Below are 18,460 nucleotides of genomic sequence, written 5' to 3' on the forward strand. Positions count from 1 at the left end.
AAAAGATTTACAAGGATGTTGCAAGGGTTGGAGAATTTGAGCTATAGGGAGACACTGAATAGGCTGGGGCTATTTTCCATGGAGTGTCAGGAGGCTGAGGGGTGACCTTATAGAGCTTTATAAAATCATGAGCGACATGGGTAGAGTGAACAGTCAAGGAGCTTTTTTCCCTGGAATGGGGGACTCCAAAACTAGGGGCATAGGGTTAAAGTCAGAGGGGAAAAATTTTAAAGTAGCAAAGGGGCAACGCTTTCAGGTGGAGGGTGATGTGTGTATGGAATGAACTGCCAAAGCAAGTGGTGAAGGCTGGTACAGTTACAACATTTAAAAGGCATCTGGATGGATATATGAATAGAAAGGTTTAGGGTGTAGGTTTGCTCGCTGAGCTATAGGTTTGATATTCAGACGTTTCATTACCTGGCTAGGTAACATCATCAGTGGCGACTTCCAAGTGAAGCGAATCTGTTGTCTCCTGCTTTCTATTTATATGTTTGTCCAGGATGAGGTTCCTGGGGTTTGTGGTGATGTCATTTCCTGTTCGTTTTCTGAAGGGTTGATAGATGGCATCTAGATCTATGTGTTTGTTTATGGCATTGTGGTTAGAATGCCAGGCCTCTGGAAAAGTTTTATAGAGGGATATGGGCCAAATGCTGGCAAATGGGTCAAGATTAATTTAAGTATCTGGTCGGCATGGACAAGTTGGACCAAAGGGTCTGTTTCCATGCTGTACATCTCTAGGACTTCATAGTTAGTGGTCAAAAACCTAGATTTTTAAAAATTTAATCTAAATCTATAAAACCTTTGTTAAACCTGGTCTTTCCAACAAGTTACCTCATTGAATAGTTTGAATAACTTAACCCTTTTAAATATTAAACCATTTCTCCAATTAGATTCTAGTGTGATTTTGATTAATTGTCTTTTTAATGCTTACTTTCATTTTATTGTTATTAAGAATTTTGCATATTTACATTTAACATTTTATTGAGCCAGATTTTGCTGGAGTGAGAATCACATGGCATTAAATATTTTTCTGCATTAATTTCATAATTTCTTTTGGCTGTTAATTACTGGAAGTGTGACGATAATGGAGAAAAACACTAACAGTGCATCACCTTAACCAACAAGATTTTTAAGGTCTGAAAAGGAAGTGGGAACAACATAGAAGAGTGAAATTGTGTGAATTAGAGTCAAATCAGGTAGACTGGAAGTAAAGAAAGGATAAGCAAGATTGCACTGAAAGAAAACAAATGCTTTCAAAATCGCAATCAATTGTAAGAATGTAGGAATAAAACGTAGTTATTTTAATTGGTTCCAATTCTGGATCATAGAGACTGACATTGTATTAACTATGATGCTTGTTAAATAGGCAGTTCTACTCTTAATTATTAGATGCAAATTTCTGTCTAGCTTTTAAGGGCTATTAATGCACAAGCTCATTGGTATGCAGCAGGAAGCCGTTTAGCTCCTTCATCCAATCAATGAAATATTGGCTGATCAATGGTCCAACTCCATTTAACTCATTTATTTTCCCTTAATATCTTTGGTTAACAAATATTTATTTTAAAATTTACAATTTATCGAGCATTTGTTGCCATGTGTGGAAGTGTGTTCAAAACTTTGTTGACTTTTTGCATGTAGGACTTGCATGAAAGAACTGTCCTAAATTTTAGACCAGATTCTTTGTTCCACAATCCATAACCAGCCAAAACAGTCTCCTATCTACCCTTAATATCTTAAAAGTTTCAACAAATCTTCTCCAAAATCTCAGTTAACTGTATTGAACCAAAATATCCAAATTCCAGGGAATACAACACTGGTCTGTACAACTCACACAGACATTAAAGACATTGATGCAGAGTAAACAGTATAGAAATCCAAATTCAGCAGCAGGTTCTGGAGCTTTGTAACTCAAGGTACATCTCTTAAAACTATATTGTACTCATTGGATGTGTCCATCACTAGTTAGGCCAGTATTTACTGCCACCTCCTAATTGCTCTCGATAAGATCGTGGTGAGCCTTGATGGTAATGCCTTGAACGATGATAGTCAATGTGATAATAAGTAGACCTGCAATACTATTAGGAAGGGAGTTTCAGGATTTTGACTCAGTGACAGAGAAGGAACAGTAACATATTTCTAACTCAATATGGTGTGTGCTTGGATGGATAACATCTAAGGAGCAAGACGAGACCACTCAGCCCTTTCACCCTGCTCTACCATTCGATACAATCATGGCTGATCCTTTATCTCCATGCCATATTTTTGTTTTTTATTCCCCATACTGTCTGATGCATCTAAAATCTTTACAAAAATTTCCTGCTTGAATATATTCAGTGACTTGGCTTTCACAGCTTCTGCAGTCGTGAATGCAACAGGTTGACTATCTGATGAATGAAGAAACTTTTCCTCATCTTCATCCTAAATAGTTCATCTAATATCCTTAGACTGTGACACCCTAGTTCTGGACTTCCCCAGCTGGGGAAAATATCCTCCCTGTCTAGGCATACAGTCATAAAGATGCACGGCACGGCAACAGACCCTGCGGTCCAACTCGTCCATGCCGACCAGATATCTCAACCCAATCTAGTCCCACCTGCTAGCACCCAGCCCTTATCACTCCAAACCCTTCCTATTCATATACCCATCCAGATGTCTTTTAAATGTTGCAATGTATTAGCCTTGACCACTTCCTCTGGCAGCTCATTCCACATACGTACCACCCTTTGTATGAAAAAGTTGCCCCTTAGGTCTCTTTTATATCTTTCCCCTCTCACCCTAAACCTATGACCTCTAGTTCTGACTCCCCCACCCCGGGGAAAAGACTTTGTCTATTTATCCTATCCATGCCCCTCATGATTTTATAAACCTCAGCCTTCGACGCTCCAAGGAAAACAGCCCTGGCCGATTCAACCTCTCCCTATAGCTCAAATCCTCCAGGCTTAGCAACATCCTTGTAAATCTTTTCTGAGCCCTTTCAAGTTTCACAACATCTTTCCGAAAGGAAGAAAAGATGTTGTGAGATGTATCCTGTTAGAATTTTATGCGTTTTAATCGTATCCTCTTTCATCATTCTAAACTCTAATGAATAGATATTTGAAAGTGATTGAGTTTCCATCTATTTGCTACTCTTGACCTTTTAAGTGATAGAGCTTGTGGCTTGGAAGACAATGATGAAGGAGGCTTGGTGAATTGTTGCAGGTCATTGAGTAGGTGGTTCGCACTGCTGTCACAATGTGTCAGTGCTGAAGGGAGTAAATGTTGAAGGCAATACATGGGCTGCTTCATCTTGCATGGTACTGAGCTTTGAGTGCTATTGGAGCTGCACTCACCTTAGCAAGTGGAGTGTATTCGACCACAGTTAAGCCTTGTCGATGATGGACAGGCTTTGAGGAGTCAAGGCACAAGTAATTTGCAGCAAGATTCCCTGGCCACTGACCTGGTCATGAAGCCATACTAGATTTGACACTTGTAAATTAATAAAACATATACTGCATAAATATCATTATTATCCCAAAACAATTTGGCCCTTTAGGAGTTATATTCAAGTAGTCACATAATGTTGGATCGCCAGGTCTTGTACAAAATGTGAGCACTCATAAAATGTCAAAACTTGGAGAAGAAATCTTCCTTTTTCACTCTTCTTCCTCCCCTACTACCAATGAGCACAACAATCTAACTAATGTCTCCATCTGAGCACATCTTTTGAGCACTGGTGCTTGTTTGGTTCAATTGTTTCATTTCACAGATTTAATTCATCAATTAATTTTATAACAACACTCATTGTATGCAATCAGATTAGCTTCACCGTGTTCATTGCTGTGATATTTTCAATTTACTTCCAAATATAAACTTTTAAAAATACGTATTTATATACAATTTAATTGTAGGTTAACATTTTCTTACTTCAGCCCAAGCAAGAATGCATCTCAGGCAAAAAACGTGACAGCAGCTCTCAGGAACAGCTACTTCTTGGTCCACAAAATGGTTGAGGCAGATAGGACACCAGTCAACTTGATCAGTTGTTGTTGCAGCCAAAACCCCATTCTCAGCACATTCTTGTTCACCTTCTCCGCCTGTTAACAGAATCAGGAAAAACGTCTCAAAGAGCACTAACTCAAGGTCAAAGTTGACAATAGTCAATCATAATGAGACGATTAAAAAAAAGTTGAACATTAATTTATATTATGAATTTAACTGAACTCGTCACCTTAAAGCATGGTCAATAATATAAATTATAGAAATACAATTACTATAGTGGTTGACGTAATTCATTCAGCTGTACATCTTTAATATTGAAAATAGTTAACAAATCTTTATTTTCCAGCTGTTACAAAATTAACACTTACTTCTCACATTTTATTTTTCTATCTTTTACAGTTATACACAATATCTGCCAAACTGAAATTTCACCACATGCCCTATGCTTAGAACCATACAATGCAGAAGCCCATTGGCCAATCAAGTCTGTACTGCCAAAAGTACACTCCTACTTTTGCCAGTCTCTTTTTCCCGCACCTGGCCCACAGCCTTGAATGTTGGGATACTTCACATGTTCATCCAAATACTTTTTAAAAAGATTGAGGTTTCCACTTCAACTACCCTCTCAGGCAGTGCATTCCAGACCATTACCACCCTCGGTTTGAGGAAGCTGTTCCTCAAATGCCCTCGTAAACCTCCTGCCTTTCACTTTAAAATTACATCCCTTAGCATTTGATGCTTCAACTGAGAGGAAACAGCTGCTTTCTACCCACCCTATCCATGTACCTCATAATCTTACACACCTCTAGCAGGACCCCCTCAATGTTTTTTGCTCATCCAGGTGAAAGTGAGGACTGCAGATGCTGGAGATTAGAGTCAAGAGGATGGTGCTGGAAATGTACAGCAGGTCGGGCAGGAATCCTGATGAAGGGCTTTTGCCCAAAATGCCGATTTTCCTGCTCCTCGGATGATGCCCGACCTGCTGTGCTTTTCCAGCACCATACTCTTGACAATTAGCTTATCCAGCCTGTATTCATTACTGAAATGCTCCATCCTAAGCAATATCCAGGTGAATCGCAGAAGCACCCCCTCCAGTGAAATCGCATCCTTCCTGTAGTGTGGTGACCAGTACTGCATGCAGTGCTCTAGCTGTGACTTAACCAAAGCTCTGTACAACTCCAACACAACTTGCCTGCTTTTAGCATCTATGTCACAACTGATAAAGCCAAGTGCCCAATGTGCGTTTAACTACCGTATTAAGCATATCCACCTTTCAGGGTGGAGTAGCACTCCAAGATCCTTCTGAGCTTCCCAGTGTTCTGCCATTCGTCCAGGATTTCCTCCTCTTGTTCCTTTTTCCAAAGTGCATCATCTCACACTTATCAGGGTTAAATTCCACCTGCCACCAATATGCCCATCTGATCAATGCGTTTGATACCCTTCTGTAATCTAACACCATCCTCCTCACTGTCAACCACGCAGCCAGTCTGTCATTCGCGAACTTATTTATCGTCTCCTCATCCCATCGCAATATTTTAATCTACATCATTTATGAATGTCACAAACAGTAAGGAATCCAGAACTGACCAGCTCGTGTGGTATGCTGAGCTCCAGTCACAATAACAGCATTCTACAGTCTTTATCAGTTTCCCATATCACGCCTCGTCAAGGGCCTTGCTTCAATCCATGTAAACTACATCAACTGCCATACCCTCATCCAAATGCTTGGAGGTTAATTTTTTAAATGATAAAGATATTTGAGAAGCAATCGCTAAAGTAATTTGTAATACCTCATTTGCAATATGTCCAGCGCAATAATATGTACTCAAGTGGATAAAACCTAACACTTGAGTGCATGGGAAGGATAGATAATTATGGTGTTCATAGCTAGTTATCAGGCTTTTATGTTTTTGCTCCTTTTTTTTCAAAACACTATTCATTCTTTTGCTGCTTTTATACTTTCAAATGCTTTTACCAGAAACAATCTTTGAGAGACCTTTGTGAAGCCTCAAGATCAACATTTAAATGAGCTTGCATTAATGCAGACTGATCACACATTGCTTATACTAACAGACCTGATCTGATTTATAAATGTGCAAACAACCTGTTATCTCTGTTACTTCCACAGTACCAGATGCATTCTAAAATAATTCCATACACATGCCACAGTTTTCAATCAGAAAGAACCCTTTTTAAACCAAGAACAACAATCTTTCCCAATTTCCATCAACACTAATAGATTAGCTGCATAGAAGGGGTTGGATTCAGGCACATCTGCTGCAATCAAAGTAATATAGGCACAGCTTTAATACAAGTATTCACAACAACATATAAATTCTCACGGTCCCAGACAATAGCTCACATATTTCGCCAAATTCAAAGTCACAGGAGGCCTATATGTGAATCTGCTATTTGACAATTTTACATACAGCTCAATTAAGTATTTGGCACAAGACAGAAATAGCACAAAAGATTAAATTTTACCATATGAAACATAATGTAGACATCAGCTAAAGGTTATTCATTAAGCTTCCTGGTGTAGTAGCTATAATTCATTTGAAAGTAGAATCAACTTGAAAGTCAATTAGATGATTCAGTAATTTATACAAAGTTTGGTTAAGATTCTTTAGATCCGTTAAGATCGATTCTAAAATTTGAATAGGTCTGTGAATCAAAAGTGTTTATAAAAGTACCTTTCTGAACTGAAGGAAGTTGCTTTCTCTGCAGCTTAATGTGATTGTCCCTCTCCTCACCTGTTACAGTTGCACATCATAATTTCAAGTCTATTTCTCTCTATAATAGCAGACTGTCACGGTGACAACTATAAACAAATGTATCGTTCACATTACTTTCTTTTCTGGAGCGATTTTAGACTATATGATATACCAGCCTTAGTACAGCATCAGTGCAGCAAATATACAATTATTTTGATGGTTTAGCTATTGATATACAGCAATACGGATCAATGAATTACATGGAGAATAATGGAGACGTAGCATGATTGGCAGCAGCAATGCTACTAAAATGCTGGTTAACTTGAGATGCAGTAAAGCTCAGCGATTCATAAATTCACTTACCTAGGAAAACTATGCTGTGCACCGTCTCGCACACATGACTGCTTATCTGTGATTTCCAGAAGCTAGAAACATAGCTGATATGAGAAGAGATTTGATAATTCACTTGTGAAGTTGGATCCTGGCACACCCAAGAGTAAAGTGACAGCAATGACCCTGTTTTCAGCCAGACCTAACACATTTCATGATCTGTGGGCGCGCAGATATAATATTGTATTAATGCTGTGTGATTTGAAGGTGTATCAGTTAGTTTAAACCTCAAAGTATTAGTACTTGTATATGTAATGGATAATTTAATAGTAACTTGTAAATCTGTTCTAGCTTTGAGAAAGACATTAATGGAGAATTGAGCAGGACTCTGAAAAGGAATTGGAAAAGCTTCAACTTGAGGAAAAGGAAAGAAATGAAAATAAAGGAGTGATGAGGTCTCTGAACGGACAACACTGGCCACTGATGTTGAAGAGCTGGACAGATATCAAAGGTTCTGGTTGGCATGGACGGGTTGGACCAAAGGGTCTGTTTCCATGCTGTACATCTCTATGACTCTGTGTCAATGGGGCTACGAGAAGCTAAATAACCACCCTAGGGATTTCACTCACAAAGAGGATAATTATTTTCACCAATAGAAAATCTTCATTTGTCATATAAAGTTTACATTTCCATAATTATGGTAAAAAACCCCGTCAAATTGACTCCTATTATAAGACATGCTTGATGCTTGTGACATTTGCTGAGAATGCATCCCCCGTAAATACTGGAACTTTACTACATATAAATACACACTGATTCCACAGCGAGCATGCATATCACATCTGAATTGTCACCTCAAAGTGCATCAAACGTAAGAGAAAGAAAGAATCATTTCATGCCAGTTTCACCCATTGTACATCGATCAATTTACCCACCAATCTGCAATTGGAATATTTAAAAATTGGAGTTAATACGTAAATTCGAACTGAAATACGCTTCCCTCTCAATGAATTCCTAGATAAAGACACTGCATTGAACAGCATTAATTGATAGAAGTCAGCAACAATCTTGCTCAAACAGTGCTCTGTGCAGGCCAAGCACACCTACTGCATAACTGAAGTTAGATCATTCAGTCGAAAAGCTAATATTCTCTGAAGTGATTGTTCAGTGCACGTTAGCTACTGCAATTAAAGTTACAGACACGCCCAGAGACAACAGAAGCCTGGTAATATTGTCAAAGAATAAAGGTCTGTTCTTCAGAACCTTTCAAATGGCCTTTAATGGAGAACATACATTCAGTGATACCAAGAATCTGAACTCTGAACCACTGTTATACATAAGCTCCAAAACTTGTGATCTGAAGTACAATGAAGATTAACTGTCACTCTATACTGAGGCAGCTCACTGGAAATTAAAACCTGCTTTTCCCATAGTCAACAGAGAAGTTAAAAATTGTTATCAAGTTACACAAAAGTTTGGTATGCTGCCTTCAATGGTCAGTATATTGGGTATAGAAGTTGGGAGATCATATTGTGGCAGTACAGGGTATTGGTTAGACCACTTTTAAGAATATTGAGGGCAGTTCTGGTCTCCCTGCTATACGAAGGATGTTGTGAAACGTAGAAGGGCTCAGAAAAGATTTACAAGGATGTTTCCAAGGTTGGGGGATTTGAGTTACAGGGAAGGGCTGAATAGACTGATGCTGTTTTTCCTGGAGTATGAGAGGCTAAGGGTTGACCTTATACAAGCAGATAAAATCATGAGGGGCAATGGAAAAGGTGAATAGACATGGTTTTTTCCCTGGGTTGGGAGAGTTCCAAACGAGAGGGCACAGATTTAATGTGAGAGGGCAAAGATTTAAAAAGGACCTAAGGGTCACCGTTTTCCACACCGAGGGCGCTACGTGTATGGAATGAGCTGCCAAAGGAAGTGGTGGAGGCTGATACAATTACAATATTTAAAAGGCATCTGAATAGGTATACGAATAGAAAGGATTCAGAAGGATATGGGCCAAATGGGACTAGATATATTTAGGATATCTGGTTGGGATGAATAAGTTGGACCAGAAGATCTGTTTCCATGCTGTACATCTCTAAGACTCAATGATTCCCCAATTTACCGGTCAATTTAGACCTAGGCAAACAGAGATTCTCAATAGAGAAAAATGAGAATGAACTGTTGCTAAATGACATCACTAGTTAAAACTCTAACCCCTTAGTTTTTATAAAACTCCGTACAAACGTATAGACAAAAACATGAACTTGTGCTTTGGGTGGAAAGAAAAATCTGGGAAGGTAGTTCTCCCACAATATTCTTAAAAAGTGGCCTAATCAATATCCTGTTCAGCCACAACATGATCTCCCAACTCCCATACCCAATACACTGACCATTGAAGGCAGCATACCAAACCTTTGTGTATCTTGAAAATGGCCATTAGTGCATTAAGATAATCCTCTTGCTTGTTAACACTTGCTGCTTTTCAATCTCTCTTCTCCAGGTATTTTACACCTTCTTGAAAGAAGCACAGAGATGGCAAGTTGAGAAGATTTGTAGCTCAGGTTGAGGTTTTGGATGTAAGTTTGCTCACTGGGCTGAAAGGTTCATTTCCAGACATTTTGTTACCCGACTAGGTAAGAGCTTCAGTGGGCTTCATGCGAAACAATGCTGAAAATTCCTGCTTTCTATTTATATGTTTGGGTTGGTGATGTCATTTTCTGTTGTGATGTTATTTCCTGTGGTGAAGTCACTTCCTGTTCCTTTTCTCAGGGGTGGTAGGTGGGGTCTAACTCAATGTGTTTGTTGATACAGTTCCAGTTGAAATGCCATGCTTCTAGGAATTCTCGCGCGTGTCTTTGTTTGGCTTGTCCTAGAGCACAGAGATGATTTGTTCATAAATTATAAAGTCTCTGACTTGCTAATTAAAAGGAAAAGCTTACAGCAACTGGCGAAGGCAAATAAACCGACTTTCTTCAGGCATTTCCAACTGCAGAATGAAACACTGCCTTCCCTTCCAGAGATCTGAAGGCTTTTGGTAATATCGTTCACACTCACAAGCTGTTAAGCTACCCAGGAACAAACCATGTCGTTGTTGACAGGTAGATGTCATTTGCCATCGACATAACTCCAGAAACCTATCAGCTACTTGTTGCCAGCCAAATGTTACCAACCTATATCACCAGACTATCTGAAAGCAGCCTCTCTCACTGACTGAACAAAGTCGGAGTGCAGTAAGATGTGTTTTAGTAACTTAGTTTTAATAAAGGGCAGCAATCTCTTCTACAATCCTTGGCTTTTAAATAGTCCTTTTCCCATTTCAGACCACAATCAAACATACAGGAAAAATAAAGATATTTCATTGTCATAGTATTAATAATTAATTTGCTCTATCTTTTTTAAGCATTTGTTTTTAATTGCACAGGAGGAAATGGAGAAGATTTGCTGAGCTGGCTCCTGAGATTAGGAAAGATTAAGCAGGTTAGGTATATTTTCTTTTAAATTCCAAAAGAGTGAGAGGTGATCTTAGAGAAACATTAGGTTCTGAGGAGCTTGACAGGATTAGCACTGAGAAAGTGTTTCCCCTTGTAGGAGATTCTAGAACTAGAAACACAGTTTCAGAATATGTGATCATTCATTGAAGTCAAATGAGGAATTTCATCTCTTGCTGAATATATAGAATTCTCTACATCATAAGACCCAAGAGGTTTAATCATTGAATATATTCAAAGCTGATATAAACAAATATTTCAACTACAGGAGTCAGGGATTATGGGGAACAGACAGAAAAGTAGACAGAGGTCAAAATCAGTTTAGATTAGATTAGATTAGATTACCTACAGTGTGGAAACAGGCCCTTCGGCCCAACAAGTCCACACTGACCCGCCGAAGCGCAACCCACCCATACCCCTACATTTAGCCCTTACCTAACACTACGGGCAATTTAGCATGGCCTATTCACCTGACCCGCACATTTTTGGACTGTGGGAGGAAACCGGAGCACCCGGAGGAAACCCACGCAGACACGGGGAGAACGTGCAAACTCCACACAGTCAGTGATCTTATTCAATAGTGGAGTACATTTGAGGGGCTGTATTACCAATTGCTGCTCTTGCTTATGTTCTAAACACAATTCAACTACTGACTTTAGCTAGTTTTTTAAAGGGAAAGAGCTTGATCCATGTGTATTCTGTTCTGAATTTCTTTTTAACTACATTGCAAACTGGCAAAAAAAAGTTTCCATTTGTTTTATTTCAAAAATCACATTAAAATCTAAATTTTAACCAGTATAATGAAGCAGGAAGCAAATACAATATTAGATGTTGCTTGCTTGGGTACTATTACTTTTCCAATAAAACATTAAGATTTTTATGGAGTTTTGTGAAGGTTTGTAACTCAGGTTGGGGTTCTGATGTACGTTTTCTCACTGAGCTGGATGGTTCATTTTCAGAAGTTTAGTCACCCGACTAGGTAGCTTCATCGGAGGCTCACTGATGATGTTACCCAATACGGTGACGAAATATCTGACAATGAACCTTCCAGCTCAGCGAGCAAACTTACATCCATTAAGATTGTTTTTTAACCCCTCTTAGAATTGCATAAGATTGTAAACTGGCAATGTGAGACCCTTATTCAAAATGGGAGACAAAAACTAAAGCAGGTAATTATAGGCCATTTAGACTAATGTCGGTCATCTGGAAAATTTTATAAAGTCTTTAGAAAGACAATATAATCAGGCAGAATCAGCAGGGTTCATGAAGGGGAAATCATGCCTGACAGATGCACTATAGTTCTTTGAGATGATAACAAGCAAGGCAGATAAAGTAGAAGGAGTAAATTATAATATATTTGGATTTCCAAACGGCATTTGATAAACGATAACATAAATAAGGCTACTTAACAAGTTAAGAGACCGTGGTATTGGAGGTTGTAAGTTAGCATGTTCAGAGGATTGGATAACTTGTAGAAGACAGAGTTGTGGTTAAGGGGACATTATCAGGATGGCAATCTAGTTGAGTGCCACAGGGATCAGTGCTGGGACCACAATTATTTACAATATAAATTAATGACTAGGATGGCACTAGCTTTGCAGATTACACAAAAATAATTGGGAAATCAAGTAATGAGGATGACATGAGAAGTCTATTGAAGGATGAAGACTGCCACTCATCCGCCTATCTGACCAATCTTTTTATATTCACCTATTTCCTAAGACATTCCTCTTCACTGTCAACTTCCACCTAATCTTTGGAGTCCACAAACCTCCTTATCACCCTCAACCCCCTATTCCCCCCGCCCCCCACATTCTCATCCATTAGGAATAAACAGTAAACAACCCAGCAGTAATCTCTGCATTATGGCAGTGCACACTTGGCTCCAGTCACAAACAACTTTCTGCCACCACCCTCTGTCTCCTGCCACTGGTTAACTGAGAGGCAAAACTTGACAGATGGAAAATAATTGGGAAATATGAGGTTATGCACTTTGGCAGGAAGAATGGGGAAGTTTGCAAAAGGCTGCAGCAGAGGGATTTGGGAGTTTTTTTGCATGAATCGCAAAAAAGTGAGCAGACTAGTTCAGTAGGCAATAGGGAAGGCAAATGCAGTATGTGCCTTTATTTCAAAGGGAACGGAGTATAAAAATTAGAAGGCCTTGCTGAAACTACACAAGATACAAAATGCAATTTCCTTTGATTCCAGCAAAGTTCCTCATGGGAAATTGATAAAGAAGGTGGTAAAAGCTCATGGGTCCAGGATAACTTGGCAAGTTAGATCCAAAACTGGCTTAGTGGTAGAAGACAGAGGATGGTGGTAGAAAGCTGCTCATGTGATTGGAGCCTAGTGTGCATTGGCATACTGCAGAGATTACTGCTGGGTTGCTTACTGTTTATTCCTAATTGATGTAGATGAGATTGGGGGGTGGGATAGGTTGAGGGTGATAAGGAGGTTTGTGGACGTCAAAAATTGGCTGTGGGTTGACAGTGAAAAGGAATGTCTTAGGTAATAGGTGGTTATAAAAGGATTGGTTAGATAGGCAGATAGATGAGTGGCAGATGGAATTTAACCCTGATAATTGCCAGGTGACATAATTTGGAAGAAGGAATTGGAGTATTCAATGAATGGCAGAACACTAAGAAACTTAGAGAATAAGGAGGATCTTGGGGTATTTGTCCACAGATCCCTGAAGCTGACGAAGCAGGTTAATAGGTTAGTTAAAGTAGCATATTCGATGCATGCCTTTATCAGTCAAGGCATAGATTATAAGAGCAGGGAGGTTATGTTGGAGATATACAGAACTTTGGGTTAGTCCACAGCTGGAGTAGTGTGTGCAGTTCTGGTCACCGCACTATCGGAAGGATGTGATTGCACTGGGGGAGGTGCTGAGGAGATTCACCAGGATGAAACATTTCAATTGTGAAGACAGGCTAGTAAGCTTGGGTTGCTTTCTTTGGAGCAGAGAACTTTGAGGAGGCCCTGATCAAGCTGGATAAAATTATGTGGGGCACAGACAGGGTGAATAGAATGCAGCTGTTCCCCCTTAGTCAAAGGGTCAAATACAAGGGGACGTAATTTTAAAGTGAAAGGCAGGAGGTTTAGAGGATCTGAGAAAAAGTGTTTTCACCCAAAGGGTCATAGGGGCCTGAAATGCGCTGTCTGGAGGGTAGTTGAGGTGGGTAAACTCACTTTTTAAATGTACTTGGACAAACATGTGAAGCGTCATTACATTCAGGATTATGGGCTTAGTGCAAGAAAGTGAGACTTATGTACACACTCACATATTTTTAACACTACAGACTCAATAGACTGAAGAGCTTCTTCTGTATGGTATGATTCGAAAACACTTGTCATACTACAACTTGAATATTGTGAACAATTCTGGGACCCTTTGCTAAGGAAAAGATATACTGGCAGCAGTCCAAATAAGGTTGGTTGATCTGAGCTATCAGGTTGAGCTTATGTTCATTGGAGTTTAGGTGAATAACAGGTAACATATTACAACATACAAAATTTTTAGAGGTCTTGATAAGGTGCAGGATGCAGAGAGGATGTACTTCCCATGGAAAAGTCAAGAAACCAAGCGCAGAATCTCAAGAATAAGGAGCTGCCATTTAAGGTAGAGATGAGGCAGATTTCTTTTTTCTCACAGAGTGTACTGAACTTGTGGAATTCTTTACCGCAGAAAGCTGTTGATGCTGGGCTATTAAGTAGATTAAAGGTTGACATAGACAGATTTCTATTCATCAAGGGAATCAAGGCTGACAGAGATAAGGTAGGAAAGTAGCATGGAGCAATATCAGAACAGCCACGATTATAGTGAATGGTGGAACAGATTCGATGGGCCAAATGGCTTACTTCTGCTTTTATGTCTTATGACTCTGTGACACATTAGATCAGAGAAGTTGTAAGTGATTCTAACTTGATGAGTCACCCAGGCAATCTAAGGAGAATGGAAACTATGGTAGCCTTCAGAGATGGCAACTGCAAATGCTCAAAATGACATGATCTGGGATTCAAAAACAAGATTAGGAGATATATTCATTAACCTATGTATTTAGTGGCTTGTGTACTTTGTGTACATGCTACAGTTACATCTGTTAACTTTCCCATCCCACTTCATCAGCAATATCCTGATTCTTCATGAAGCAGCATCTACTCTGATACATTACATACATATAAAATGCCTCAGAGGATTTGCTAATATTACTTGTAAAAATGACTGATTTTGAGGACGTTAAAGCTTACCTACAATAACTAGAAACATTTACTTCAGTGTCACCCAATTAGAATCATGGAGCACGGAAGCAGACCCTTCGGTCCAACTTGTCCATGCCTATCAGATATCCTAATCTAGTCTAGTCCAATTTGCCAGCACTTGGCCCGTATCCGTCTAAATCCTTCCTATTTATATATCAATCCAGGTGCCTTTTAAATGTTGCAATTGTACCAGTCTCCACCATTCCATACATGCACCACTCACTGCCTGAGAAAGTTGCCCCTTAGGTCCCTTTTATATCTTGTCCCCCCCCCCCACCCTAAACCTAACCCCTCTAGTTCTAGACTCCCTCACGCCAGAGAAGGGATCTTGTCTGTTTATCCTATCCATGCCCCTCATGATTATATAAATTTTAATAAGGTCACCCTCAGCATCCGACGCTCCAGGGAAAACAACACCAGCCTATTCAGCCATTTCGTACTAAAGATCAAATCCTCCAACCCTGGCAATATCCTTGAAAGGGTTCAGAAAAGATTTACAAATTTCACAACATCTTTCCAATAGGGAGGAGACCAGAATTGCATGCAATATTCCAACAGTGGCCTAACCCATCTCCTAAACAGCCGCAACATGACCTCCCAACTCCTATACTTAATGTTCTGACCAATAAAGGAAAGCACACCAAACGCCTTCTTCACTCTCCTATCCACCTGCGACTCCACTTTCAAGGAACAATGAACCGGCACTCTTTGTTCAGCAACACTCCCCAGGATCTTACCATTAAGTGCATATGTCCTGCTAAGATTTGCTTTTGCAAAATGCAGCACCTTGCATTTATCTAAATTAAATTCCATCTGCCACTCTTCAGTGCATTAACCCATCTGATCAAGATCCCATCGTACTCTGGCGTAACCTTATTCGCTGTCCTCTCCACCTCCAATTTTGGTGTCATCTGCAAACTTACTAATTATACCTCTTATGTTCACATCCAGATCGTTTATGTAAATGACAAAAAGCAGTGGACCCAACACCGATCCTTGCGGCACTCCACTGGCCACAGGCCTCCAGTCTGAAAAGCAACCCTCCACCACCACCCTCTGTCTTCTACCTTTCAGCCAGTTCTGTATCCAAATGGCTCATTCTCCCTATATTTCATGACACTTAACCTTGCCAACCAGTCCATCATGAGAAACTTTGTTGAATGCCTTACCTCAATCCATACAGATCACATCCTCCACTCTGCCCTCATCAACCCTCTTTGTTCGTTCTTCAAAACAAAACTCTAATTACGTTCAATTGGCAGACTTTAAAGATACAATGATGAACAATCAGGATTTTTGTCTTATTTAACTTATTTTCCTAATCAATCTGTACTGAGATGTTATTAAAACACTTCAAACACCTGGGACTTTAACTTGGGCCTCCTGGTCCAAGGGTAGGGATGCTACCTCTGTGTCACAAGAGGGCCCCATGACCAGGATTAAAAAATACACCTAAGATTAGTCGAGTGCTAAGCAATCTTCATCCCAAATGACATGCAATTTAATTAGAAAAAAAGTCAAAAGACCGATATGATACGAAGACAGAGAAGTTGAGAGACAGTTGGAGAAAAAGCATAATGCAGACAAAACATTAAAGTCCTTAAACAAGGTAAGAGAATAAATAGGGGACCTAAAAAATGGGAATGCAAACAAAACCATGGACGAGACAAGGTATCATCTTTTTAATATTGTAAATTATTTCTTCCTTTAAGAATTCATTAGAGAAGTAATGGATGTGTCTTCTGAAAACAACAATATTCTAAGCAAAATTAATAAGACGTAAATGACATGGAAATTCTAAACAAACTAAAAGCTCAACAATTAAATCCCATGGGACAGACCAACAAGACACAAAGAGATGATATTCATGAGCTGCCAAGTTTCACTGAAAAATAATTAGAAATAGGCAGATTTTCAAAAGACCCCCCCCCCAACCCGCATATCAAAAGGATAACAAAAAAGGTCCAAATGACCATGTATGCAAGGTAAAATAATAGAACTGATCGTGCACATGCTTGAGATTTAGCCAGAACACAATAACCTAGATTCAGCACCTAATAGAAATTTAGAAAGGTAACATTGCTTGATCAAACTCCTTCAGCTTTTTGAATATGTGGCATTGCAGGCGAATACAATAAGGTGAGGAAGACTACAGTGTTCAACGTAATAAGGAAGGTCATCCTGCTAATGTAAACAGTTGAGAGTGTAGTGCTGGGTAGGCACAGCAGGTCAGGCAGCGTCTGACGAGCAGGAGAATCCATGCTTTGGACATAAGCCCTTCATCTTGCTGCAGAACTGCACCCAAATTGATCAAATTTACCAAATCCACAAGATTGGAGGACAAGGGCAGCAGATACATGGGAAACCAACACCTGCAAATTCTCTTCACAGTCAATCACCACCCTGACTTGGAAACATTTTGCCATTCCCTCAGTCTCACTCAAAATCTTGGAATTCCTACCCTAAGGGCACTGCGGGTCAACCTACCAGACATGGACTAGAGCAGTTCAAGACGGCAGCCCACCACCACCTTTTCAATGGACAGACAAAATATGGTGGCCCAGCCAGTGACGCCCACATACCTAGAGTGAATTAAAAACAAATTGTACAGATGATAGCAGACCAAAAGAGGCAACTGAACCTGAGGAGCTGAATCAGAAGCTTTGATGTGGAGGACACAAATTATGTAAGCAGGCAGGCTTATGTAAAATTTAATACAAATAAAGTCAAAGTACAGTTCATCAGAGGTGTTGGGGAGGGTGGTGGGATTTTCAGTGAAATTGACAACCAATACAGTGCAACTACACACATTCATTGAACTAAATCAATAAAAGCACACAGGACAGGACTACACATAGAAGTATATCATTCTGCCACTCTACAGTGACAAACAAACATACAGCAGGAATAGGCCATTCAGCCCTTTGACCCTGCTCTGCTATTCAAGATGATCATATCCAATTATCCAAACTAGTACCTTGTATTTGCTTTCTCCTCATATCCTTTGATCCCTTTACCTCCAAGGGACAACATGGTGGTTTAGTGGTGAGCACTGCTGTCTCACAGCACCAGGAACCCAGGTTTGATTCCAACCTTGGGCTGTGTGGAGTTTGCACATTTTCCGCATGTCTGCGTGGGTTTCCACTGGATTCGCCAGTTTCCTCACTCAGTCTAAAGATGTGTAGGTTAGGCAGATTAGTCATCGTAAATGTGGGGTTACAGGGATAGGCTGGGGCATCAACCTGAGTGGAATGCTTTCGGAGGGCTGTTATGGACTCATTGGGCCCAGTGGCCTCCTTCCACACTGTAGGGTTCCAAGACCACTACCTTTTATGAATTACATCTAACACCCTCATAAAAGCAGTATTTTTGTCTCAACTGTGTTCTATAGCAGAGAATTCCACAGGTTTAGTACTGTCAGAGTGAAGAAATTTTTCACAGCTCTAAAAGGTCTACCCCGTTAAAACATGACCTGCCGCCGCCACCACCGCCGCCGCCACCCGGACAATTCTCCTGCGTGAGAATTTTATAGGCTTCTATGAAATCTACCGACCATACTTCTAAACTTCAGGGAATGTAGTCATAGTTGATCCCATCTTTCTTCATGTATCAGTCCTATAATCCCAAGAATCAGTCTAGAAAACTCTTTTTGCACACCTACATTAGCCAGAACATTCTTCCACAGACAAG

At 39.9% G+C, this 18,460-nt stretch overlaps 1 protein-coding gene across 4 annotated transcripts in view; it reads right to left on the reverse strand.

Moving 5' to 3' along the window:
• The window catches only part of scaf11 (SR-related CTD-associated factor 11), a 72,574-nt gene that overhangs the window by 39,425 nt on the left and 14,689 nt on the right, over positions 1-18,460 (reverse strand). For all 4 annotated transcript variants that reach the window (XM_060839631.1, XM_060839633.1, XM_060839630.1 and 1 more), the window contains exon 3: positions 3,904-4,073. In XM_060839631.1, coding sequence (XP_060695614.1) covers positions 3,904-4,073 — 170 coding nt within the window. The remainder of the gene's footprint in view (positions 1-3,903; positions 4,074-18,460) is intronic.

The sequence above is a fragment of the Hemiscyllium ocellatum genome, chromosome 19 (genome assembly GCF_020745735.1).
Source record: "Hemiscyllium ocellatum isolate sHemOce1 chromosome 19, sHemOce1.pat.X.cur, whole genome shotgun sequence".
Taxonomy (NCBI): Eukaryota; Metazoa; Chordata; class Chondrichthyes; order Orectolobiformes; family Hemiscylliidae; genus Hemiscyllium; species Hemiscyllium ocellatum.